General features: G+C 45.8%; 1 protein-coding gene across 3 annotated transcripts in view; it reads left to right on the top strand.

Moving 5' to 3' along the window:
• CACNA1E (calcium voltage-gated channel subunit alpha1 E) overlaps positions 1-25,906 on the top strand; it is a 310,878-nt gene that overhangs the window by 26,155 nt on the left and 258,817 nt on the right. For all 3 annotated transcript variants that reach the window (XM_069459672.1, XM_069459671.1, XM_069459670.1), the window contains exons 2-3: positions 802-907; positions 1,661-1,800. In XM_069459672.1, the coding sequence (XP_069315773.1) occupies positions 802-907; positions 1,661-1,800 (246 nt within the window). The remainder of the gene's footprint in view (positions 1-801; positions 908-1,660; positions 1,801-25,906) is intronic.

Below are 25,906 nucleotides of genomic sequence, written 5' to 3'. Positions count from 1 at the left end.
TGCTGACACCTGAGTCATGTCCTGCTTTTCAGAAAGGCACAGGGAGCCCCTCACCTGCGTTCACAAGAATGTAACAGAAAAAAGCCTGAATTCATTCATTTAGAGTTCGGTTCCTAGAGGCCAGGACTTTGCCCTCCTGGATTCAGACTCATGATGTGTCTCTCTGTCTGCTGTAGACACAGGCGCTCGGGGATAACAGGCTGGGACAAAGCACGCTCCTTGTGGCCCCACGAAGTGTTTTTCTGAATTGCATGTGAAAGTAGAAGGAAGCTCACATGGAGAGAATGGTTTCTTTTCCAAGGGCTCGTCTTTTGCTTGGTTGAGCAGAGGTTCTAGAGGAGGGGACTCCAGATGTGAGTCTCAGAGAGAGCAACAGGCGGCCACAGCTGGATCTTTGCTTAGGCATCGTTACACAGGCCAGCGGTTTGAAGCCTGGGGAGAACATGGCCTTACTGGGTTTCTTTCTCTCTTCCATTTTCAGCCCTCATTAATTCCTGGATTGGTCATTAAATTTGCTTTGTGTCTGGAGTATCTGCCATAGGCCTAACTGTATTAGTTAGTGGCTACATACTTCGTTTTCTTGGAAAAGATGCTTTGCGTTCAGAGGTCAACCATGCGTGGCTGTGGTTTCATGTGCTAAGGACCGTCCGCTGTCCTGCCTGCCTGCTTGCTCATCTAAACCATGCAAACTGCACAGACACATGTGGGTTGATAAAGTTTGTGTATTTATGTGCGTGGCCATCTTGGCGGCGGCCTCCCTCTCTCTTTGGTGAATCTGCTCCTTAACTCCTCCTTTCCCACGCCATTTGAGTATATGATCCTGGCCACCATCATTGCCAACTGCATCGTCCTGGCCCTGGAGCAGCATCTTCCTGAGGACGACAAGACCCCGATGTCCCGAAGACTGGTACGTGCTCCCTACCTCTTACCTTCCCCGCTGTCTGCGCCTTCCTGGGTTCCCTTCTCCTGGGCTTACCACGCTCCTCCCTAGGAGTTCTGTGAGCAGTTTGCTCTTTGCTGAGGGCCAGGTTAACGACAAACCCTACTGGGGTTTGCAAGGAACCGAGGACATTACAGACGCTCGTGTGCACTGCACGGCAGCCAGGCAAGAAGAAAGGGCAGGAGGGCCCTTTGCTCCACGCCTCTTTCCTAACGGACTTTTGCAGTGAGAGGATGAAGGATGCCCCAAGCTTATGTGTATTTGTGGTCATGAACTTCCTAAATGCTTACATCCATATTCTCCCTGAAGAAATGAGTCACAGGTATAACGTATTTCCCCTAAAGAGAGCAAACAGATTGCTTAAAACCCAGAGTGCAGGCCAGCAGCTCCAGCCTGGTGACCTTCGCCTGTGTGAAGACTCCTTCTGGGCAGAGCCGGGGCCATCGGGGACCTTCCTGGAGAAGAAGCCTGGCCCCTGGGTGCGACCCCTACGTCTGTCCGTTTCCACGGCTGCTCCCCTGGGCTCTCTTGCTCTGTTGCCCTCTGTGAGTCACAGAGAGTCTGCAGGCCCTGTCCCCCTTTGTCCTTCAGCACCCTCACCTTCCACCGGCACGCGGGCGGGCCCAGCACGGACATCTGGGAGGTGGCCGGGTGGGCCTCGTCTGCATCTGACAGAGCGCAGGCCTCCCCTTACTGTGCCTCTGCTCCTCACCCCCACAGGAGAAGACAGAACCGTATTTCATTGGGATCTTTTGCTTCGAAGCCGGCATCAAAATTGTGGCCCTGGGGTTCATCTTCCATAAGGGTTCGTACCTCCGCAATGGCTGGAATGTCATGGACTTCATCGTGGTCCTCAGCGGGTGAGTTCTCTTCCTCTCCCTCCTTCTTTGTGCGTGGGCCTGGGTGTCCTGAAGCGGCTGGGCAGGGAGCCCAGGGTGGAAGGACAGCAGTCTGTGGGGTGGGGACGGAAGAGGAGCTGGGGGTGAGAATCCCCCTGGGGCTGGGCCGTAGTAACCACCGAAAGGGAAGACGCGGGTGGCCTTAGGCAGAGGCCCGGGGACTCTCAGTCAGGTCTGGCTGCTGCTGCTGCTTCTGGTTTTCCATTCTGTGCTTGGCTCGGTTGCTGAACACCCACTTCCCTGGGGAGGGTGACATTTTTCCTAATGTCACCCCAAAAAGTGAGCCTTTTTGCTAAAAGCAAGCAGCTTGCCCTAGGCTGAGAGGCACCCCCAAGAGATGGGGCAGAAGATGCAGTCCAGTGCAGTTTCTTTGGGGGGCTGGAGAAGACCCCAGATGTATCTTCCGAACTGATAATGGAGACTCATGTTCTGACGATGGAATTTTTTATGATTCGCAGATTTATTAATAGTATAAAATTGAACCACATTAAAACATCTGATAAATCATTCCTTGGAAATTAATACAGTGATACTACATTAGGGCTGAATCAGTGTCACGGCAGCGTACGTGACGGCAGTGCATTTTACTTAAGTATCTGATGACTCGTTCTTTGGGAAGTGAGTGTAGCACAAGGCTATTGGGCTGACCCAGCGCCATGGTCAGCAAATGCGATGGGCCTTGGGGACGTGGTGAGGGGCATGTCTGCCTGGGCTTTTGTGATTTCTCGTTGGTCGTTGTGTCAGATGGCTCTTGGTGCCTGCAGGAGCGGGGGGTGGTCCTGCGTAGATGCAGCTGGAGATTCCCTTACCCGCCGCCTGGCAGGCAGTAGTTCAAACCTCAGGAGAAGAAGAGAGTGGCCTAGAATGGAGAGGATGGGGGAAATATGTAGCCACTTTGAGGACTGACCGAGAGGGGAGAAAAGAGGACCTTTTCCAGGGACTAGTCAGAGGGGCGGGGCTTAGGTAAGGGCTGAGAAGGGCAAGGGCTTGGGAATGATCGCATCTATTCATCGTCTGGTGGAACAGACAACAATACTCATATTTTTAACCTTTACGCTAATTGAGATTGAGTGGAAGAGAAAACGCTGGAGCCGTAATGGACTGGAGCATGCGGGTGGAAGGGAAGAGACAAGTGGGGTTGGCTGTGCGTGTTTAAAAATATCTGTTGCCTCGCAAAATGATTTTCCGGAGGTTATTTTTCTAAAAGAAAATTCTACTACTGCATTTTAAATATGATTTCGTATACGAAGATATAGTTTCTACTTCGGAATACGGGAGTGCAATGTACGGAAGTACACTGGGTGATGTTTTAAATACCTCCAAGATAAATAACATATTAATATGCTGTGTGAGAAAAGGCCTCAATGAGAACCTTAACCTTTTAGAAACGTTGTGATTCTATCTAGAAGAAAAGTATTGTAACTTCTGTATATATGATATGCTAAGTTTATGTAAATTCTTGGTCCTGCCGAGTTCCGTATGTGTCAGAGGCCATTTGAAATTTCTTGTCTAGCCCCTTTATGTCTATTTTAAACTATTATGTATTCATTACAGAAAAGTCAAAAGAAGAAAAAAACAGTTCGCTAATTAAGAGAAATTCCAGGTTGTTTTGTGATCTTTCCTTCCAGCCCTTTAATGCTCAACACGCTCTTTCAAAGGCTTGTAATTTTGCTGCTTTTTCCCAATACTGTATGAGCATCTTACATGTTATTGCATATTTTGGTAAAAATCTGTAGTGACTGATCAGCAGTTTGTTAAGTAGGTGTACACAGCTTGCTTCTCATTTTTGTAATTATTGGACACTTCGATCGCTTTCTGTTTTTTACTATGATAAATTATTATCAACGATGCTCCAAAGAACGTCTTTTGGATGCCACATTTTATGGGGCATTTTGACAGGTCACAGTACTTCTAAAGGAGAATCCCGCCATTCTGGTGTGGGGTCTGGGAACTGTGGTGGGTGAGGGGAGGGGAGGAACTGGGCCATTTGGCTGGACAAGGGCAGACTCGCAAGAGACAAGTAATCCTCGTCTTCAAATGAGGGTTGCTATGTGGTTGAAGGAGCAGATGTGTAGGAGTCAGCAGGTCATTTTGTTAGCACAAGAGGGCCCTGTGGGTCCTCCCTGCATGTTCCCCGTGCAGGAGAGCGGTGCCCACTTGTCCCGTCTGTGCTCTCTGCACCCAGCCCTCGCGTCTTTTCTTAGTGGCTCTTCAGACTTCGCTGGCTCCGTGGATGGCCTGGCAGGCCGCTGCTTCCTGTCTGAACCAGGAGGACCTGCTCCTGCTCCTCCTCCACACCCACGGCTTACTCCTCTTCCCAGCATGACTGTTTTCTTTCTCTCTCCTTAATTCACATGCCAATGTGCTTCAGGCAAAGGGCTTGGCAGGCTCTGGAGACCCTGGCTGTGGGGCTGAGGGGCTGAGGGTGGCGGTTCTGTCCCATAGGGACGGATGATCATATTTCATCTTACATTCCACAGTGCTTTCCTCTGACACGTGGCTTCGCTTCTAAGATGCACATTTTTCATGCCGGGACATCTCTGACATCAGCCTGTGCCTTACAATAGTGGCATGACATAGTTTAATAGACAGCATTGTTCTTTCTTTTTTAGTGGTACATACAGTTTGGGGGCATCTTACAATTGTTGGAGTCTTGGATTCCATGAAGTATGTTGTGATACCCCCCAGTGAGGCAGGCAGAGCAGCCTTTAGAGATGGGTCCTCTAGTCCTCAGGGAGGGTAGAGGGCATCAGCTGCTTCGTGATGGCAGATCCGGGGCCGGGTGTCTCTGCCTGCCCTGCAGCCCCCCTCTCCAGGCCACCCAGCGTTCCCCTTTGCCTTCCTGACATCCGCACCCACAGCAGTCCCTGCTGACAGCTCTTCCTTCCCACCTCGTCTCCAGGTGTCGCCTCCCATTTTCCTCTTGTGCACAGAGGAATGACAGGTGCTGGAGCATGACAGCGCCTCGGGGCTGAGGCTGCACAACTCCGCAGCTCTCAGCGCTGGGAGGGGAGCATGGAGAGGTGGGCGCTGAGGTGTCAGACAGCTGGCTCGGTGCGAGAGCTGCACTCGTTGACCTTGGCTGAGAGACAGGCAGGTGGAGGGCCTGGGCCACCACATCCTGCCTGCCACCGTGACCTCTTAACTTTTGGTGTGCTTAGGCTGCAAGTTGAGGGCACTCGTGGTTTAGAAAGCGCATTTAGGGGCATTCATTCATCTAGTCGTCATCATCCCATAGAAAGGATATTGCTATCCTCATTTCATAGATGAAGAGACCGAGGATCAGAGAGGGCACATGACTTGCTAGTGGGCACTAGATCCAGGACTTGAGCCCACACTGTCTGGCTCCCAGTACCTTCTTCAACACTCTTTTTCCCACACCACCCATCACCTCACAACCCCAAGGACTGGGTGGTTCTGAAGCTCTGTGATTGCACATTCCTTTGGTCCCCTTGAAGCAGCCTGGGGTGAGCTCGGGCGGGTGGTGGTGGGGGGCATAGTCAGGCAGATGTTCCCAGCCCGAGCTGGGGCTTCATGTGCGGGTTGAGGAGGACAGCAGCTCCGTGTGTCCATCCTAGCGCTTCTCTCTGTGGGCTTAGAATAAAACTCCCTGCTCTGCGACCAAGAAGACATGCTGCTTAACTGGCGGCATGGCCAGGTTTGATGCTTAGAGACTGGATTAGCTGCTTTCTTCACTAATTGGCCGGTTTGTTCACTCCTTCATTCGCGCATTCATTAATTCAACGAAACTAGTATTGTTGAATGCAGAAGGGAATGCTGTTCATGTGTTCTCATTTCTGCTAAAAGACCGTGGAATCTGCCATTCCTTTAACAAACTTTTGTTTTGCAGAAACTGGGATCTCTCTTGCTTTGGGAACAACTCAGGAGATGCTATTTCTAAACACTTGCCAGGCTACCTGGAGAATTCTAAATTACTTGAAGTCGCTATTATGCATTAATCTTAACAACAGTTTGTAGGACCTGGGGCAGAAGGGCACATGAGAGGGGAGGATGGGAACTCAAGGGCACTTCTCAGCCACAGGTAACAACAGGGGAATGAGAGTGAGGATGTGCCTTAACCCCTGTTCTTCCCTGTGTGCCCAGGGCCGGCATGTAGTCGGTGCTGATCGGTGCTGGTTGAATTGAATCACTTGTCTATAGGATACAAACGAGAGTGCTCAGGGAAGCCTGGGGCTGAGGTTCCCACCCTTCCCCTTGGTCTGGCTGGTGCAGATGGTGTCTGTGTCTCTCACCTGTACGTACATCTACAACTGCCCCGCATGCATGTATTCTGCTCACGTTGTCAGGGAAATGAAAGCTGGGAGCTCCGTCCCTAGGCCAGGAGGAGGTATGGGGCTTCCAGCCATCTGGGCTGCTCCCCAGGTTGGGGGCTGCTTCCTGGGTAGTGGGGGCAGGAGCAGGGCTGAAAATTGAAGATCTAACCTCCTGGAGGCGCCTGTGGAGGGGGGGGGAGGGTAAGGAGAAAGCAGCAGTATCATATCACCAAGCATTTGGCGTGCAATAAAAGTTGCCATTTATTGAACCAGATACCAAAGAATACAATATGTATATATTTTTTTATTTTTTCCTAATCCTAAAAATGGCATCACAAGGTAAGAATCATTAGGCCTGATTCCTGGCCAGGCCTGTTGGCATGTGATCAAGCCAGGATTTGAACTGGGCCTGTTTGCCTGAGTGCCTGGGTCCCTAAGCCACGCTGCCTCCCAAGCTCAGTGATGGCACCTGCCCTTCTGTGCTGCTGGAGCAATTCAGCCTTCTCTCCTTATTTCCCTGGTGTGTCTTTGGGTTCAGGCCAAATGGTGAGAAGCCTGCTGTCCCTTTCTACCTAGCAAATCTTCATTTTCAATTGTATGTTAAAGTGTTGGTGATATTACAGAGCTACCCTGGAAAGTTGGTGAATGAGGCCGCATGCCATGAGAGCCCAGAAGGGCATCCAGCCTAGCCCTGGGTGGCACTGGGGAAATCTTCCTGAAGGCAGTGACATTTAAATGGGACTTAGCTGGACAGGGAAGGAGAAGAGGTTTTCTGTGAGCAAGAATGCCGTGCACGAAAGCCTGGAGGTGGGGGTGTGGAGAGAGAGGGAGAGACATGCAGTAGGACACTTCTGGGAACGTGCTGAGTGGAATGGGGAGAGATGAGGCTGGAGGGGTCAGCAGGGGCCAGTCGAGGCCTTGCCGAGGAGTTTGCACTTTAACCAGAGGGCAGTGGGGAGCCACTGAAGGCTTTGAGCAGGGGCTGGCACGTTGAGTTCTAACTGTTCTGGATGCTGCACGAGTCTTTTTTCTCTTTTACCCTGGAATCAGCTGTGAGGAAAGGCATGGCAGAGAGAAAGGAGCCACCTCCACAGGCCTCGCTGCAGTTCTGGAGAGAGAGGGCAGACAAAGGAAGCGGGAGCAGGGACGAGGAGAGCCCGGGGAGCTGCCGCAGCGCTGGGCGCTGCCATCGACGGCCCTGGCGTCTCTCCAGGGGCACATGCAGAATGGTTTAGCCTGAAGCCTGCTGGTGGGAGGATGATATCTGGAGCTAAATATATATTGATAGGTATTTTTAGAGGGTTTTCTGTAAGGAGGCCGCCCTAATACATGAGTTTCCTGAGCAGCTGGAGATCGAGGAAAGCAGTTTCCCCAGGGAGCACTGTCTCTGGGGCTGAGAATGTGGGGGCGGAGTTGTGAACGCAGTCCCTGGCCCCCAGCCCGATTTAAATCCCTGTGGTCATAGTAGGGTAGCACTGGGTATTAGCACAGCACCGTGGGGTAGCACCGGGTATTGGCACAGCACTGGGGGATAGCACCGAGTATCAGCATAGCACCGTGGGGTAGCACCGAGGATCGGCACAGTACCGGGGGCAGGGGGTAGCACCGGGTATTAGCATAGCACCGCAGGGTAGCACTGGGTATTCGTACTGCAGAGGGGGATTTATACAGCATCGCTGTGCCCGTCAGCCCGGCCGGGGCTTCCAGCCCTGTCTTCTTGTCCTTTCTGCTCTAGGTGGGCGAAACAGGGAGGTGGGAGCAAGGGAAGGTGGTGGGTGGGTAGAGGGAGGAGGCATGTTAGCTTGTCATGAGGAGATGGGGAAACTGAGGCTGAGTGGGGAGATGGGAGGGGTCAGGGCTGGGCTGAGTCAGTGGAAGGAGGCTGGGACTCCGGCGCCTTCACGCTGACGCCGGGAGGCTCCGCCGGCCCTGCAGCCTTGCTGCTTTTCAGTTCTTTCTCCGAGTACAGTTGCTGACTCTCCTCCGACAGACCTCCAGCTCCTCCTGGCTTTTTGTTCATCCCTGGCCCCACACTGGGGGAGCACAACCTCCACTCACAGCCTCTCCTTTTGTCAGAGCAACATTGTTTCTGTTCCGATTGCATTTCCCCCAAGATGGGCGGAAGAGATGAGGCTAGAATACAGAATGTTGATTCTGGGGAGAGGTGGGCAAAAGACAAAACATGAAGCTTAAAGGTGTCCTCTTGGCTCTGCTGGTGACTAACCCCGTTCCTTCAGGGGGGCTGGGAACACGAGTGCCAGTGAGGAGCTGATGAGCAGTCGAGTTGGAATTACTCCTTGGGTGGTAGGTAATTTTTTCTAATATATGCACTCTGGGTTTTTTTCCTGTATTGAGATGCATTGGTGATTCACTGAACAGATATCTATTGCACACTTGCTATGTGATAGGTAGAAGACTTTGGTGTCGGGATGGTTTTCCTTTTCTGAAAGCCTCTTCTCACCACCCCCATGCACTGACAGAAGCTCAAAGTGGAGAGAACCGAGTGGGGCCCGAATTGGCTTTGGTACCCACAAAAAGGAGGAGAAGACAGAGAGAGTGAAGGAAGCTTTGAAATCCCCAGGTGGCTTCGTTTGGGACTTTCTTTTTTTTCTTCTTCTGGCTCTATATTCACTAGGCATGATATAGGGAAAGAGATTATGGCAAGTGCTTTCTAAGCCTGGAGCTCCCATGCTAAGGGAGTCAGATGCGTGCACTGTCACCCGTGTGCGTGAGTGTATGTGGAAGAGGGAGGCAGGAGTGAAAATTCCAAGGCATGTTTGCAAGACAGGATGGATATAGCATCGATGTTCATTGTATAGATTTACAAGATAGAATTGGGAATTAAAGGGAGTGTTTACGTTTCTGTTCTGTGGATGAAATATGCCTCACTCGGGTGGAGATTTGTGCAGTTGTGTTTCTGCGGTAAGTGTCGTCCGCGGTATGTATCCGTGTGAATGTTAAGGTGCAATGGCACTGTTTAACGTATGTGTCACTGCAGCCAGGAACTAGCAGACGTGATGAGTGCAGAGTGGTCACCAAGGGAAAGGGTGAGGTGGGGCAGTACGGACTTTGAGAGGAAAAAGAGGGTGTGCTGGTTTCAAAGAGAACATAGCCAAAGATCGGTCACTGCATTTCAGATCTGGGAGAATAACTTTGCCTGACTTTGCCTGACTTTCTCTTACTTAACCCCCCTTTTTTTTCACAGAAGGGAAAACTGAGGTGCAAGTGGCTAAGCAGCGTGTCCAGGGCCTCACAGGTGGGGGTGGCGAGCTGGGGCTTGGGTCCTGGTTTGTGTGACCCCAGATCCAGCATCTCTGGCACTTGTTCTCCTCCACCCCTGGCAGTGAGAATCGGTTCCTTCTTGTTGTGTTTAGGCCATCAAGAGGGGGGTGTTAAGAAATAATATTTTTTTATTATCTGGTTGGAATATATATATGTGTAACTTACATGGAAGCAGAGTTTAATCTAGTGGACTGAGTGATGCAGGGGCTCTGGGTTCTGGTCCTGGCCCTGAGATACATTCTCTCTGTGATACTAGGTGACACGTAAACCATCTCGGCGTCGGTTTCCTTTGTGAAATGTCCTTTATGGAATGAAGGTAACAACTGCCCCGCTGCCCCCCCAGGTCTTGTGATAAGCAAATGGGATAATGTCAGTGCTGGAGCGATGTGGGCGGCTCCCATGCAACCAGGAGCTCACATGTCCTGTTTTAAATGCAGAAGCCTTTGTATATTTAATACTATAGTGACACTTGCATGTATTATTTTAAATATAGAAACATAAGACAAAGCAGATATTATCTCCATGTTACAGATGAGGAACCCAAAATTCAAAGAGGCTAAGTCACTTGCTCAAGGCCAAACAGTTGCTCAGGGGAGGAATTGGCATTTCAATTCTATTACCAACAATTCTAACGCCCATGCTATAACTACTATACGGCACAGCCTCTGCCCCGAAAGTGTTTTGAAAAACAATGAAGCAAAATACCAAATCAATGAACAATAATACCTCTCCCCCCTCCCAGGACAGTGATATTATGAAGATAAATATTCAAATACACATAAAGCACCCTGATTGCCTTTAAAAAACAGCACATAAAAATTGAAAGTATTTAAAAAGTATATAAAAAAGGTTCTGTAGAGCTCCTTAGGAATAGCGATTTATCTCTATAAAACTTGAAACCACAGAAGCAAATTTCACTGCAACGTATTGCAGTTTCTGAAACTATGGCAAATTGAAAATTTTCCATTAGCTATTATTTTGTTTCAAGAGAGGGGTTCCATTGCAACTTGAACATAGGATATATCTTATTTCCTTTTAGTAGTATGTCTAATTTTATCAAAATTAGTCAAATCCTTCTACAGTTTACTATCAATAAGAACAGCAAAGAAATTCCTAGACTAAAACAAAGACTTTTCATTTTAAACTTTATTAACAATGAACATGCTACACTTCCTAGATTCCTGTGTTTTTTTTGTCTTCCCTTTCTTTGTCTTCTGGCCCCCCCACTGCCAAAGAGGTCTGCTCCTGCTCCCCCACATCTGGCTGCTACACAGAGGGCTGGAGACAAGGCCCTTCCTCCACCAGGAGGAACGTCCGGTCAGAGCCCGAGAGCGCTGACCACAAGGCCCAGCGCTGACCTCCACCCCCTTGTCTTTCATTTCCCTCCTTCTCGGCTGCCACTCTTCTGTCCGGAGCCTGGGCCTTGGTGACAGAATGGTTAGAAAGGGGGCTCAAGGCCACAGCTTCTCTCTGTGGCCTCCTTCTGGGACACTGACTGGGAGGCAGAGTGACAGGTGTGACAGGCGTGGCTGCTTCACTGTCAGACCACATCTGCAATGCCTTCGCAGTGATTTGCATCACTGTGGGGGTCCCTGGCATCTCCCTCACTCCCCCATGGTCCTCCGGTCCTCCAGTGCGCAGCTGGCGCCTGGGGACTCCTCCCTTAGTCCAGGACTGCATAACTGGCCACAGGAGAGAACTCAGACTGAAACTGGAAAGAAACTGGGTCTGGGGTATCTTTGCTATTGAGTCTTAATCAAAACTCTGGGTAAGGGGGAGACAAAGAGGATGAGGCCCACTCAGGGCTAAGCATGCCTAATATGCCCAAAACTTTGAACCATGGGGTAGGCGAAGACACGGGCGAAGTCAGGAGAGGACAGGAGGGGAGGAAGGATCGAGGCAGCCAGTACTAGTCAAGCACATCCTGTGTTCAAACGCTGCTGACTGCTAAGGGTACAGAACTGGACACATGCCCAGTTAGACACCTTAGAGCACGATGTCTAGCAGAGGAGACACACACTAAATTAAATCTTTTTTTTTTTTTTTTTTTTAGAAACAGAGTCCTGCTCTGTTGCCCAGGCTAGAGTGCTGTGGTGTCAGCCTAGCTCACAGCAACCTCAAACTCCTGGGCTCAAGCAATCCTCCTGCCTCAGCCTCCCGAGTAGCTGGGACTACAGACATGTGCCACCATATGCCCAGCTAATTTTTATATATATATATATATATATATATATATGTATAGTTGTCCAGCTAATTTCTTTCTATTTTTTTTTTTTAGTAGAGACAGGGTCTCGCTCTTGCTCAGGCTGGTCTCAAACTCCTGAGCTCGAACGATCCTCCCGCCTCGGCCTCCCAGAGTGCTAGGATTACAGGCGTGAGCCACCACGCCCGGCCGGCATACTAAATTAAACTTAAATTTAGTGGTGTGTAAAGTGCTGCAAAGGACATGTGTTAGCGTGTGAGGAGAACCTTTCACCGGGCTGGTGACCTCGTCTGAGGGGAGGAGACTCAGGAAACTGACGATGGCGTTGAGAACTAAAGACCGAGTTGCATTTAGCTGGGATGAGAAGAGAAGAGGGAAGCAGCCAGGGTGAGGAGAGCTTTAGGCAGAGGGCAGGGGAGGTGTGCAGGTCTGGGAAACAGCACGAAGGCCAGCGGGGCCTGCAGTGATGTTAACAGTAACCTGAGGGGGTTGAAAAGGAGGCTGGGCCCCATCATTCAGGGCCTTGTGGCATCTCCAAGGGATGTTCATGGGAGGCCATTGAATGGTTTGAAACAGGGAAAGTGAACAGGTTTGCAGGAGAGGTGCAATGTCTGCTAAGAAGAAGTTGGAACAACTTCCCTGAATGACTCTATGTCTGCTCAGAATTAGGGGCCTAGAATTAAAGTCCTCAAAAAATTCCTCTCTCCCCACCTGCCTTCTCCTTCCAACACTGGTCCTCAACTATAATTTTGTTTAACCTCTTGGAGCTGTCCCAAAACCCGGGCTATAGACTGTATAATCTAGCCCCTTATGTGCTAAAGATTTGTTAACCTGCCCGGAGTAGAGACATAGTCCCTGCCCTCTGAAATCACACTCTGAGCATCTCCCACTGATTCAGATAATGGGTAAGAATTGATGAGTGTGTGGGCTTTTATTTTTGATGTTCAGCAGAGGGATTATTTTTAAAATGTTTTGCTGAGAACATTGCTATATGATTATTATGATTTTCATTTTTCTGATAGAATAATAATCAAAAGATCAAGCCAACCCACATGCTTGTTTATGGGATGTCTCTGTTTTCTTTGCTCTCTAAGCCCGTGACACATCATGATGCTGAATCTGGGTCCTAACTCAACTCTGGTTAAAACCACCATAAATACAGCATGCTGTGATTTAGGGGCTTCTTCCAATGGGGAGAGAGCGCATGGTGCTCTGTGATTTACCCTCTACCCACTCTCCCCTTAGGAAAGGGAAACAGAGGCTTCCTGGTTCCCTTCTGAGTAAGTGCTGTACTCTCTGTTCTAGAGGCAGGTCACCCAGGTGGATCCTTCACACGTGGATGCTGGCGACAGATGGGGAGGTCGTAACGCTCACCCCAGTCTTTTCCCTGACTCCTTAAATTCCACACGCCCTCTTCAGATAAGTGCAGCCAGCTCCTTAGTGTGCCAGCTTCTTCCTCCCTTTCCTCCTTTGTCCTCTTCTTGCTCTTCCTAATCCTCTGTTTTCATTTTTCACCTTGTTTTGAAACAAAAGATTGGGTGAGCTGGGGGCATGTGCCGTGGAGGGTGGTGTGTGCATGTTGTGGTTGTGGCGCGTGTGAGAGTCACACTGATTCCAGCTGACTCCTTCTTAGGGCTTTGTCCGTTGGAATGACCCTGACATCTAGTCCCTCTTCCCCAATAAACAAATCCAAGTTTGGGGAGGGTTCTCCCTACTGAGAACCTGATGAGATCAAAGTTTGACCAGCTAGTCCTGCAAATAGGGGAGAAGGAATGTCCACGATTTCAATTCCCCTTCCCCACCCTACCCCAGCTGTGACTGGTCTGAAATCAACTAAGCACCAAGCTAAGCACCAAGAAGTCACCTGTGAGTTCAAATTTTAGAGCCCAGGTTTACGGAAAGTGAAAGCAGGAGTGGACCATAAGAATCACCTTGTCATTCCAGTGGTTTTCAACCTGTGGGCTATGGGACTGTGGAGACCCCTGGAATTACAGTGGGTGTGCAGGTATCTGGCCACCCCCCCCCAGCACTGGCTGTTCCCTGGGTGATGTTCCCCACGAATATGTACCATAGTGTATTTTTCTAAAGTGTGTGGATGCTGTTGTGGTTTATAACATGTAAATACATTTTAAAGCTCTGTTGAATGAATAGTGTCATTTTTAAATTGGGTCAGTATAGCATAGCAGCTGACAGTTTGGGCTTCGTGGACAAGCAAACCTGCATTCCTATCTCTGCTCTGCTAATTTACCAGCTCTGTGGTTGTGGACAAGTGACCCAGGTCCTGTAACCTTCAATGTCTCCATCTATATAAAAAAAGGGACAGAGGTGGATAATAACATCTATTTAACAATGTCGTTATGGGGCTATCTTGATTGAAATAACTCCCCTGGGGGTGGAGTGGGTCTTGAATCTTTGATATTAAAAAGGGAGCCTCACACTTGAAAGGGTAAGAACTATTGATCCAGTGTAACTAACCCACTGTTGCATGTGACGGGGCTGAGGCCTAGAGCTCCAGCGTATGCCTGATACCCTTATGTCTAGTGGGAAGGTCGCTCACCCGCAGCTAAAACTGGATTCTGGTCAAGCTGGTATTCAGTCTTGTGTAGGGGCGGTGGGAGAAGCAGAAGTTAGACACGGTGCTTATACTTGTGAACAGACAGTCTGATTGGAGTAGGCTAATGTATGGACCCCAGGCAGCTGGGAACAATGTGGCCAGCACATGACCCAGTGCTAGGTTGGGTGGTCCAGTCTCTAGGAGTGACTAGAAGGGAAGAATGTTGTCAGTTGGGCCAGTGACACCAGATCTCTGCCCAAGGTTAGGTATTCCATGATCAGCCTGGGTTTCATTGTCTTTCACTATTGTCAGGAATGGCTTCTTGGATAGTTCTTTTTTATTGGTGCCCTGCCCATCTTTCCTCAACCCTGCATAGACACCTTATCTTACTGTTCTCAAAGAAAATATATCTTTTTCTCAAGCTTTTGCAGTTTGAATATCTCTTGATTTGATTACTGCTTGAGCGCAGAGAGTGTCTTAGTCTGTTTGTGTTGCTATAGAGGACTGCCTGAGGCCAGGTCATTTATAAAGAAAAGAGGTTTATTTGGCTCATGGTTCTGCAGGCTGTACAAGAAGCATGGCGTCAGCATCTGCTTCTGGTGAGGACCTCAAGAAGCTTCCCCCCATGGCAGAAGGTGACGGGGAGCAGCAAGAGAGACAGGGGAGGAGGTGCCAGGCTCTTTTTAGCAATCAGATCTCCAGGGAACTAATAGAGGAAGAACTCATTCATTCCCTCCCCACCAGGACATTGAGCTATTCAGGAGGGATTCTTCTCCATGACCGAGACACCTCCAACACTGGGATCAAATTTCAACATGAGATTTGGAGAGGCCAAACATCCAAACTATAGCAGAGATCTAACCTGGGTTAGATCTCTGTAAAGATATATCTCTGTTTCCTGTAATTCACCAATGGAAATTTATAGATTCATAGAAAGTCTGAGAGAGACTTTATAGGGGGAACCGAACAGGGCAAGAAGGCATAATGCAAAGTCTACAAAGACTGTTCCCATCCTTGGCCCTTGCTGCAGGAGGCTGTGGGGGGTGGGGAGAATTGGTTGGTGCCCTGTCAACACATTTCTCTCAATAATACTTCTTTTCCATCCGCCCATCCAACAAACCATCATGAGTTATTTTCTAAGTGCCTACTGAGTGCCAGGCACTATATTGGATATATTGGATACTGAATATTACTAGTAATGAACAAAACTGTTATGGTCTCTGCCTGTGTGGATCTTACCATCAATCCAGGCTTAGGGAGGAATTAGAAAGCTTAGTCTGATGTTGCCTGGACTGCACTTGGTAGTGTGGGTAAGCAGTCATTTCATAGATGTGGACCTGTCTATTACCAGCACTGAATTACCTTGATAGTGTACCACAGTGGAAAGACGAAGGACTTTCGTGTTGGGCAGACTTGAGATTGAACTTCAGCTTTGCCACTCAGGGGTCACTTTGGGCAAGTTGTTTAACTTATTTGAGTCTCATTTTTAAAATCTAAAGTAGCTGTCTTGTAAGGTTTATGTACTAGATTGAGAAGGACCCTAACTAATAACTCCCCCTACGTTTCAGTGGGTTATCATAATAGGTTTATCTTTTGCTCCTTGAATAGGCCAGTGTGTTCTTAACAGCATTCCTGGCTTTCCTCCGTGGGGTGGTTTAGAGAGCCAGGTTCCTTCTAGCTGGTGGCTCTGCCATCCTCTAGGATCTCCTGGTTTATATCTCTTCAATAGAGGTGGAAAGAGAGAGTATGAAGAAGGCACACTCCTTAAATTTCTTGGTATGTAAGTAATGCACGTAATTTCTATTCACGTCCCATTGGCAAGGAGCGGCCACATGGTTCAACCTCGTTGCAGATGAGACTGGGGAGATCTAATCCCTAACTGGCAGCTGCTTCCCAGGAACAGCCTTTCACTATGGAAAGGAGAGCATCAGTTTTGGAGGACAAGTAGGGATCTTTTTATTGTCTATATGAGGGTTAAATAAGAAAATGTGTGTAAATTGTCAGATATACAGGAGATATATAATAAATGTTTCCTTCTAATTAGTAACACCCATTGATCTGAGAAATATTTACCATGCATATAGAAAACATTTTACTAAATATTGGAGCTAAAAAGATAAATAGTAAGATACCTGCCCTCAAGGAGCTATAAGTTGATGCAGAGATTGTATATGTATATAGATCATTTTAATTTTAGCTCAACACCATCTGATCAGGAGAAAAGACTGGCAATAAATGTGTTACCTTCTGTCCATTCAGCTTTCTGTTTGTCCATCTATCCATCTTTTATTGAGCACTTTCTGTGTACAAGGGCTGGTGCGCAGTGGGAAGAACAGGAGTAGAATGAAATGAGAATGAGATGGAAGATCCCATGTTTTGCTCTAACGCAGCAATGTTGACACACTAGATGCTGGTGCAAGTAGCCCTTGAACCCTGTTTTCTACCTCTTTCGATCAAGCATTGAAGATAAGAATGAGAAACACATAGTTTATTTCATTGTATTTTACTTTTGTGTTTCTTGTCTTTTTCTCTTCAAGATAGCAAAGCCCAGAGACAGTCAGCCAGCCGAGGCTATTTATAAAATGTCCGTGTTGGTCTGAATATCACGGCTGGTTAACAGCTGTCAAACTCCAAACTCTGTGGCTGAAAAAGACAGGATCAGGAGCCAGTTTCAGAGGGGAAACCAGCTTTTAAGTTAGTTTGCCAATGTCTTTTTTTATCTTTAGCTTGCACAAAGAAGTGTGAAGTCAGAAGTTTAGTTTTGAACTGTGTACAGCTGCAACAAATAGATTAGTGTCAGTAGTAAATGAATGTTTGTCATGGGTCTTTGGAGAAGGATTTATTCTTGTGGCCATAGTATTGGAGTGGTCCTTGGGGAGGTCCATTATGCTGCTCCTTGCTGCAGTTTACGACATGCCTTCTACATGGTTTCTGTAATGGGATCCAGGAGGGCTGTCCTTTTCCAAGGGAAGAGGCCAGTTTGGTTTCAAGCTCATGACCCAAAGAAAGGAGTTTCAGAAAGCAGTTGCCCCAATTTTTTAGCCTTCTTTATATCTTCTATGTACAACTCTAGGAAAAGACTCCTCAATTCAGTACCTGGCCCTTGTAGTGAGGCCAGGTCAGGAGGCAGCGAGGAGGAGAATGGACGAGAGCTGGGATCACCTAGTTATTCAGAACTGCTGACTTAATTGGTCAGTGCCAATCACTGTAGTAAACATTTTCAAGTGTCTTTACATTTAATTTTTGCAACAACCTTATGAAATAGATACTATTATTATTACCACTAGCCGAGGAAACCAGAACTTAGGTGGTTCAGTAATTTCCCCCACATCACTCTGCTGGCAGTTGGTGGAGTCAGGATTCACACGAGGTAGTCGGATGCCGGAGCCCGTGTTTTTAACCATGATGCTGTCCTGCCTCCCTAATTCATACATCCCACTGGCTGCCTGCTCTGGATGTGGGGTTTTTTTTTTTTTTTTTTTATTCCTGATGCACCTTAACTAACAAAGGTGAAAGTATGTATCTGTTGGTATGTCAAAATCCGTCCAGAGGAGTATAAAACTCACTACTTGGTTTTAATCACTGATAAAATGTCTTCTTTGGAGGGGATTAAAAGGACAGCAGATGACTGAATTTTCTGTATCATTTTGATCTTGAAATCATTTGAGACATATTGTTCATTTAGCCCTTTAAAATAGCTTAGAGTTGTAACACAGGCCACCTTGGCAGGATGGAAGGAACAAAGATGTGGAATTACATAGTTCTGTATTGGAAGTCTGATTCTGGCTCTATGACACTGAGCAAGTTATTTAGCCTCAGAGCCTCAGTTTCCTCATTGGGAATTTAAGGATTCAGGATATTTGTGAGTATTTTACAAGAATCAACGGACAGGATGTTTGTAAAGCACTTTGAACAGTGTTTTGCACATGGTCAATTTTCAATAAATAGCATCTATTATTGTTTCCTGGTTTATTGATGAGGACAGGGAGGTGCAGAATGAGCAAACGTATTCTCCAGGTTACTCTAAGCCCTACAGAAATTCTTGGTATAGTTGGGATGAAGTTGATATCCTTGCATTTGCAGTCTATTGTTACTAGTACTGGATCATTCTAACTTCTAGAATGTACTAAATCTTGAGTGAGTGTCTCAGTCCATTTGGGCTGCTATAACAAAAACATCATAGACTAGGCAGCTTATAAACAACAGATTTTTTTTCTCGAGGTTCTGGAGGCTGAGCAGGCCATGATTAAGGCAGATTCAGTGTCTACTGAGGACCCTCTCCCTGGTTCTTAGACAGCTGTCTGGGCCCTCACATGGCAGAAGGGCTGAGGGAGCTCTCTGAGGTCTCTTTTATAAGGGCACTAGCCCCACGTAAGCAGAATCCCCATAATCTAATCACCTCCCAAAGGTCCCACGTCCAAATATCATCACGCTGGGTATTAGGTTGCAATGTATGGATTTGGGGGGTATACAAATATTCAGTCTATACAGTGGGCTTTAGGGTCTAGGAATCACTTCGTATTTGATCTGTATTCACAGCACTCAGTTTATCCAAGATACAGGTTTCAAAGTGTAGTTGAATAACTATACCAACTTGATGATAATAATGTAGGTCTATACCTGTAAGGTGCAGTATCAGTAGGCTATGAACAGTAACAATGCAAGGCTAATGTATGTGATCTTCTTTTTCTCTCCTTACCCTTTTGTGAATTCTCGTTCTAAGTCAGATTTTAAATGTACCTACTCTAAGAAATCCCTTTTATTTCCTTGCTTACTTCCCATGCCTTCCTGCTTAGATGATCACAATCCCATGATAGTTCTATGTTGTTCGTATTGCTTTCCACTAATGTACCTGAGTCTTTCTCTTTTGAGAGAACATAACACATTAACATTTATTGTTATAGGTGGATTATATGCTTTTATTCCTTTCATTTATTTTATGTTTCCTATTCATTAGACCTTATTGCTGTTTCTTCATTTTTCTTTTCCTTATTTTTTTCTAGATTGACCATAATCTTATAAAACAGTGTCTTATAGTGATCTACCATATTATTAAATTCTTGCGGTGGAGGCTCTGCTTTTTTACCTTTTTCATTCTATTCCCCATCTTCCCTGGCTTGTGAGCATGTGTGCACATACACCGCTAAATCTGATGCTGCATTTAAAGCAGATTTTTAATACTTACGTGTAGCTGACGGTTTGACAGCCCAACTCAGGCAGTTCCAGAGAGAAAGGGCGTGTTGTAACGGAAAGCCCATCCAGACCAAGACTGATCCCTATTGGTGGTGTGACGGTAGCATCATTACTTAACCTTCCTGAGCCTTAATTTAAAAAGAGATAGCAATACCAGCTTACCGAACTGTCTAAGAGATTAAGTGGGACGGCGTATGTGAAAATGTCTGGTACTTTCGTTGCTGCTGGTGCTCCTCCTTGTCTACTTTCTTCCCATCCATTCCGCTTGTCAGTAGAAGGAGTCACGGGGCACGTTATGTAGTTATCTATATTCAGGCCATGGGAGCAGCAGGGAAGGGCGCCTATTAAAATTTGATGGTGTTCCCGGGAGCTGCTGGGCTGGAGAGGTGATATGGAAGAGAAGAGAAAGAATGAGAAATAAGAATAATAAGAAATTGTGCAGCTCTTGAAGAAAGTAGGCACAGGCTTGTGGTTTATGATCCGTCCCTATGTGTGTCTGCCCGTGGGTCAAATCTATTCCTGCTTGAGGTTGCATCAGAGTACATCTGCATCTATATTTCATCTATATCCTCCGTACCATATATCCTCCCAGGGAGAACTCTAGAATGCAAACAGCGCGGCAGTGGTGTTCCCTTAGCAGCTTGCTTGCTTTACCAGTGATTTTGTTCAGAAGATTCAAAAGCCTTTGCCTTCTTGGGAAAAACCATAGCTTGTTTCTATAAACTGCTCCAGAGTTGGATTCCCCTGTCTTTCTGTAAACCACTCCGAGGGACAAGGGACGTGCCCTTTTCTTCTCCCCATCTCATTAGCATCCCCGACCCCTGACCCTGGCCAGTGTGGCTTTCTCTCTGCTGGGGACCATCCAACCCTAAGAATTTACTGGGGATAAACTCCCCCAGCTCATCCGTCTGACAGGCAAAGCCTGAGGCTGGATGGACTTTCGAAAATGGATTTGTCACAGAAGGGACAGGGACTCATGATTCTGGCCTGCTATTTGGGGGCACACCCATTTCCCAACCGGGTAGGCTGAGATGACCGTCGCTGTATTGATGTGAAAGAAGGGAGGAAGGACAGCCTATTTAATGATTCTGGGTTTTGTTTTTTTTTTTTGAGACAGAGTCTCCCTTTGTTGCCCGGGCTAGAGTGAATGCCGTGGCGTCAGCCTAGCTCACAGCAACCTCAAACTCCTAGGCTCAAGGGATCCTACTGCCTCAGCCTCCCGAGTAGCTGGGACTACAGGCATGCGCCACCATGCCCGACTAATATTTTCTATATATTTTTAGTTGGCCAGAACATTTCTTTCTATTTTTAGTAGAGACGGGGTCTCGCTCTTGCTCAGGCCAGTCTCGAACTCCTGACCTCAAGCGATCCACCCGCCTCGGCCTCCCAGAGTGCTAGGATTACAGGCGTGAGCCACCGCGCCTGACCTATTTAATGATTCTTGAAAAGAATTTCTTCTCCAAATTTAATTGTACATTAAAAACAAACAACAAGTCAAGGGATTAGAAAAAGGGTGAGATTTTATTTGTTTTTGAGTAAGCACAAAGACATTCCAGAAAGGGCAACTTCTCATACTACCATTTTTATTTAACTTTTTTCTACCTCCTTGATATTTTCTCTTTGAACAGTAAATGACACCCTTTCCAACATCATCAGTTTTATCAGTGGTGTCAGTAGCCTGACTAAAAGGAAAAGACCTTGAAGTATGTCAGGAATGCTAGGATCTGCTCCAGGCCCTGTCCTGTCCCTGCAGAGGCACCTGGTCAAGCTGCTTGGTGGCCCTGGCTGCAGTTTGGCCTGGAAGGTGTGGATGTGTGGACTTCAGGGGGTGGTGCACTGCTTGACATGGTAGTAAAAGTTTGCATATATGAGCATCTTCCTCCAGAGAAAGGGTCCATATCTTTTATCGGATGAGCCTGTGATCCACATGTAAAGACCATTCTATTAAATGATTGCTAAACAACCTACACGCTTGAGAATTTTTTTGAATTTTATTGTGTTTCCTGTCACCTAGACTTTTCTGTTGCACTTGATGTCTTCATCAACCCTCAAGTAGAATGGGTCACCGAGACCCTATTTTTCTCCGTGCTTATTTCTGCCTTCTCTCCCCTTGTCCTGGTCGCCATCGGTGAGCGAGTCCATTCCCTGCCAGAGCATCCTACCTTGACTTTTTCCAGCCTCAAGTTTGTCCCTGCTCCGAGATCTGGTCGTATGCTCAAGTGAATAATTTCTTTCTGCATTTCTCTCTGCTGATCAGGACCTTGGGACAAATGTTTTTTTCCTTGTTGATGTGGCAGGAGAAGCTCTTTAGCTCTTGAGCACGGCATCCCAGACTTCCATCTGCCGCCTCCTCTTCCCCGCCTGGTGCCCAACACCCTGTGGTCTCATCGCTGTCACCCAGGGCTCCTTCACCCCAGCCAGGTCTGTCTCCTCTCAAATCCTCTTCCTCCTTCCTTTGTCCTGCTGTCGCCCTGCCTTGTGTATATGCTTCCTGCCTTTTACGAGAACATGCCAGGATGTTCTGTCCTGTGGGAACAAGCTCCTCAGGGGACATTCAATCCACTTTGTACCCGCTTAGCCGCGATCTGCATTTCCCTCCATAAGCAGGCACTTGTGTTCCCTCTGTGTTACTGGTGGCTCTTTGATTTCTTCATTGACTCTGGGTGGGGGGCATCACGTTCTCCTTTTCTTGTTCTCTAGGTGACTTGAGTATTCTCAGACCCATAACAGATCCCCAATAAATGTGAGATGAAAGAGGGGTGAAAAGCAAGGGTCTGTGCACACCTGCCCTGGAGCTGAGTGGGGCGAGAGGAGTGGGAACCATGAACCCCGTCCATGCCATACCCTCCGGGCTCACCCATGCTCTGCCCAGGCTGGTTCCCACTCCTGAGCCCACATGGCAGGAGTCAAAATCTAGGCCATGACCAGCCTGAGGTCCAGCAGCAGTGGGTGTGTGGGTGCTGAGGCCAAAGGTAGAAAATGGGGTGACATGGAGTGGGCTCCTTTGATCAGGCCCCGGGGGAAGCCAGTGGTTCTCTCTCCTCCTGTTGCAGAGGCAGCCCACGTTACTTCTCCAACTAACTTCGTGGAGGCTGTTTGCTTTCTCTTTGTGTTTTTGTTGTTGTTGTTTGGTTTAAAATAAACAAAGTATGAATATAGCCAATTGTTTGCATGGTACGGATTCCTTTTTCTTCAATCAATCTCTCTTTCCCTCACCGCCTCCCCCCCTTCCTGGACAATTAGCAAAGTGTTTGGTCTTTGGTTTGGATGAATAATTGATTCAGCAGCTTTGTGAATGATTCATGGCGCATATGCTGGGGCAACAGGATGTGGTGTGTGTCCATGTGACGGCGGCACCTCACACGAAGGTCAGAGGCTTCTCCCTGGCTCTGCAGAGGGGCTGTGCAGACCGCCCCCCAGGGCCAGAGCAGGTTGCACGTGGTCTTTCCCTCATATTTTCTTAAAGGGAGGGGGTGGGAGCTTCTTCCAGAAAAGCAAAGTTTTCTATGGGAGTACGCTTCTCGGTACTTCTAGACCAGTGGTTCTTTTCTGGTCAAATTAATCAATGAGTTAGAGTTTTGCTCTTTGAGCCAACTATTTACTCTCCCCAAGATGGATGGCTGATTTGATTCTCAAAGCCTTTGAGGAAAGCAGATATCTTCTTGCCTTCCTTCCTTTTCATTACAGTATTTCAAACCTTCCCAGGCACGACACATTTTTTTTCTTTTGATCTTCGCCTGGATACTCTCTGCTATGACAATAATTGTCTCCTTGTGTATCTCCTTCACTGGAGATGGAGAACACCTGGTTACCATGTATTTTATATGTCTTCCTTGTCTTTGAAGACTGTTAGTGCGTCCTTGTGAGCATGAGACAATGGACTGGTGCCTGGTTTGTAGAAGAGTGACATTCCCTATTATTCATTTTGTAGGGAAAATTGAGACTCCTGAATATGTCCTGGTCTTTGGAAGCTGGTTAAGGAAAAATAAATTTTTGTTACATTAAGTCCTAAACTAAGTTCACTGTCTCTTAGGCAGCCAGACTCTGTATTTGATTATAGAGGTTGGGACAGAGACAGTGTACGAGTAAAACCCAAGATTCTGATGAAGATATGGCAGTTTGGTTATTGATCATTTGGTTTTTTTTTTTTTTCAGGAAGTTTATAGAAATATTCTCTTGTATTTTCTAGTATAATTTTAAAATTATGCTTGTCATAGTTAGGTCTTTAATCCATATCGAATTTATTTGCGTGTGCTGTATGAGGTATGTCTATACCTGTATGTTTTTCTATAGCTTCCCAAATCCATTTAGTGGATAGTACATCTTTTGTCCACTTGTTTGTAATCCAACTTCTGTTTGTATGCCAAGTTCCTATATACGCATGGTTTGTTTTTAGGTTCTCTATTCTATCCTATTGGCTATTAATGACTATATTTTTATAATGCTTTTTGATAACTGGCCATGCTAATTTTCCCTTCCCTATTTGTCCTTAAAATTGGCTAATCTCAGGCTTTATGGTTTTATATGAATTTACAATTAACTTGTCAAAAACTTCAGATTTTGCTTGGAAATGCAATGGATTTACTGACTAATTTGGGGAGAATCGACATTTTCACAATGTTGAGTCTTACCAATGTGTCTCCATTTATTTGGGATATATTTTAGATCTTATTACAGCTTTGGAAATTTTTCCATTCAGGACTTGCTCATCATTTATTAGGGTTTTTCCTGGGTATCTTATAATTTTATTGCTCTTGTGAATGAATGAATTTTTTGCATTTCTAATAGAATGTTGCTAATGTATAGAAATGTTATTTTTTTATTTGTTGATGCAAATAAAGCAATCATGTAAATTCTTTTCGTTAATTAAAATCATTTTTTGATAAATTCTCTTAGATTGTCTATGTAGAATATTATATCAGCTTGTATTTCTTTGTTCTTGTATTTCTTTCTTTCTAATTGATCTACTATATATTTGTTTATCTTATCTTATCGCACTAGCCAGAACTTAGAGGAAGATGTTGAGTAAGGCTGTCTTATCTCGTTGCTTGTTTAAAGCTTCACCATTAAGACACGTGTTCTTTATAGTCTTATCGTGACTACCCTTTATAAAGGAAGTAAAGAACAACTATTAAATTGATTTTAATAACTACTCAGTATTTTCATCTAATTCATAAACTCAAAGGTTTTGGAAGTTCATTCTGTAGAAGATTAAACATTAAAATTATTATGAAGGCTATTGAAAATACAATTAAAAACTTTAAGATTAACAGTAAACTTACTATTTGTGGAGTGATAATATGCATACAATTTGATGGAACATGATGTTATTACATAAAGAAAGTTTTTCCTAAGTTAAGAAATCTATGGAATGGAAACCTATGGAATGAGTTGTGATGAACACATAATTCATAATCACAGCCAAAGAGAGTGTGGTGTATTCTACAGGTTGAAATAGAAGCTGTAGGTAAATAGAACCAGCAAAGAAAAAGAGTAACAAAGAAAATTCAGAAAGTCTGTCAAAAAGCAAGAAAGGAGATAAAAGAAATGATTATAAAGTAAGGCAAACAGAACATATTAAAGTAGAATTAAGTCCTAACTTAATGGGACTAGAACAAAGGTAAATAGATCGAACTTATTTTTGAAAAGACAGAGACCTGTGATTTTATTTAAGTTTTTCATCCTATGTTTAAACAACTAAGCTAAATAAAATGACATTGGAAAATTGAAAATAGAGGAGATGGTAAAAGATATGCTAGACAAATGCCAACTGAAAGAAAGTGAATATAACATTTTTTTTCCCCAAAAAAGATCAAGGTGAAAACATTAAAGGGGTCAATGATGACTACTATTTCATTCTGTTAAAAAGAAAATTATTCATGAATATTTAAAAGTTATGCACCATCAGAATAAATACCTGTTAAAAATTTAAAGGTAACTACTAGGTAAGGAGATTTCCAAGTGGTTTTGAATAAAATGCAACTAAATTTAGAAGTCTTTATTAAAAAGTTGAATATCATTTTAGGCACTTAGGTTGATTTACAAAGTAAGTCCTCAAAGGCTTTAAAAACAATATTTATAAAATCTGAATAACAGACAACAAAGAGAAAAAACATGTTCTGTAATTTTGAAATTCTTTTTATTCAACACACATATACAATAGATACAATACATACCCACCTGACCCCACATATATATGATTATCTTTAAATTTTTAACTAACTCTGCTACTGTCTTTTGTCCTTTGTGGCTGATGACATTTCTAATATCAACATGATTATTTCTTTACAGAAAACTTTTGTTTCTTCTTTCCCTGGAAACATTGGCATTTCCCCCTTATTTTTGGTGCCCTAAAATTTCACTAGTATGTGTCTCATGTGATGGTTTTTATTTATATTTATTTTTTATGGCATTTGGTGGGGGGCTTTTCAATCCAAAGATCTGTATTTTTATTCAATGCTGGGAAGTACTTTTGAATTATTTCTCTCTCACTTTAAATTTCTCCCCCCCTTTTTTTTAAAATTGCCTTCTGTCCATTTTATCTATTCTTTATTTCTAGCA

This window comes from Eulemur rufifrons, chromosome 27, assembly GCF_041146395.1.
Source record: "Eulemur rufifrons isolate Redbay chromosome 27, OSU_ERuf_1, whole genome shotgun sequence".
Classification (NCBI taxonomy): domain Eukaryota; kingdom Metazoa; phylum Chordata; class Mammalia; order Primates; family Lemuridae; genus Eulemur; species Eulemur rufifrons.
Note: the sequence above shows the minus strand (reverse complement) of the source record. Positions and strands in the feature narration are given on the sequence as shown.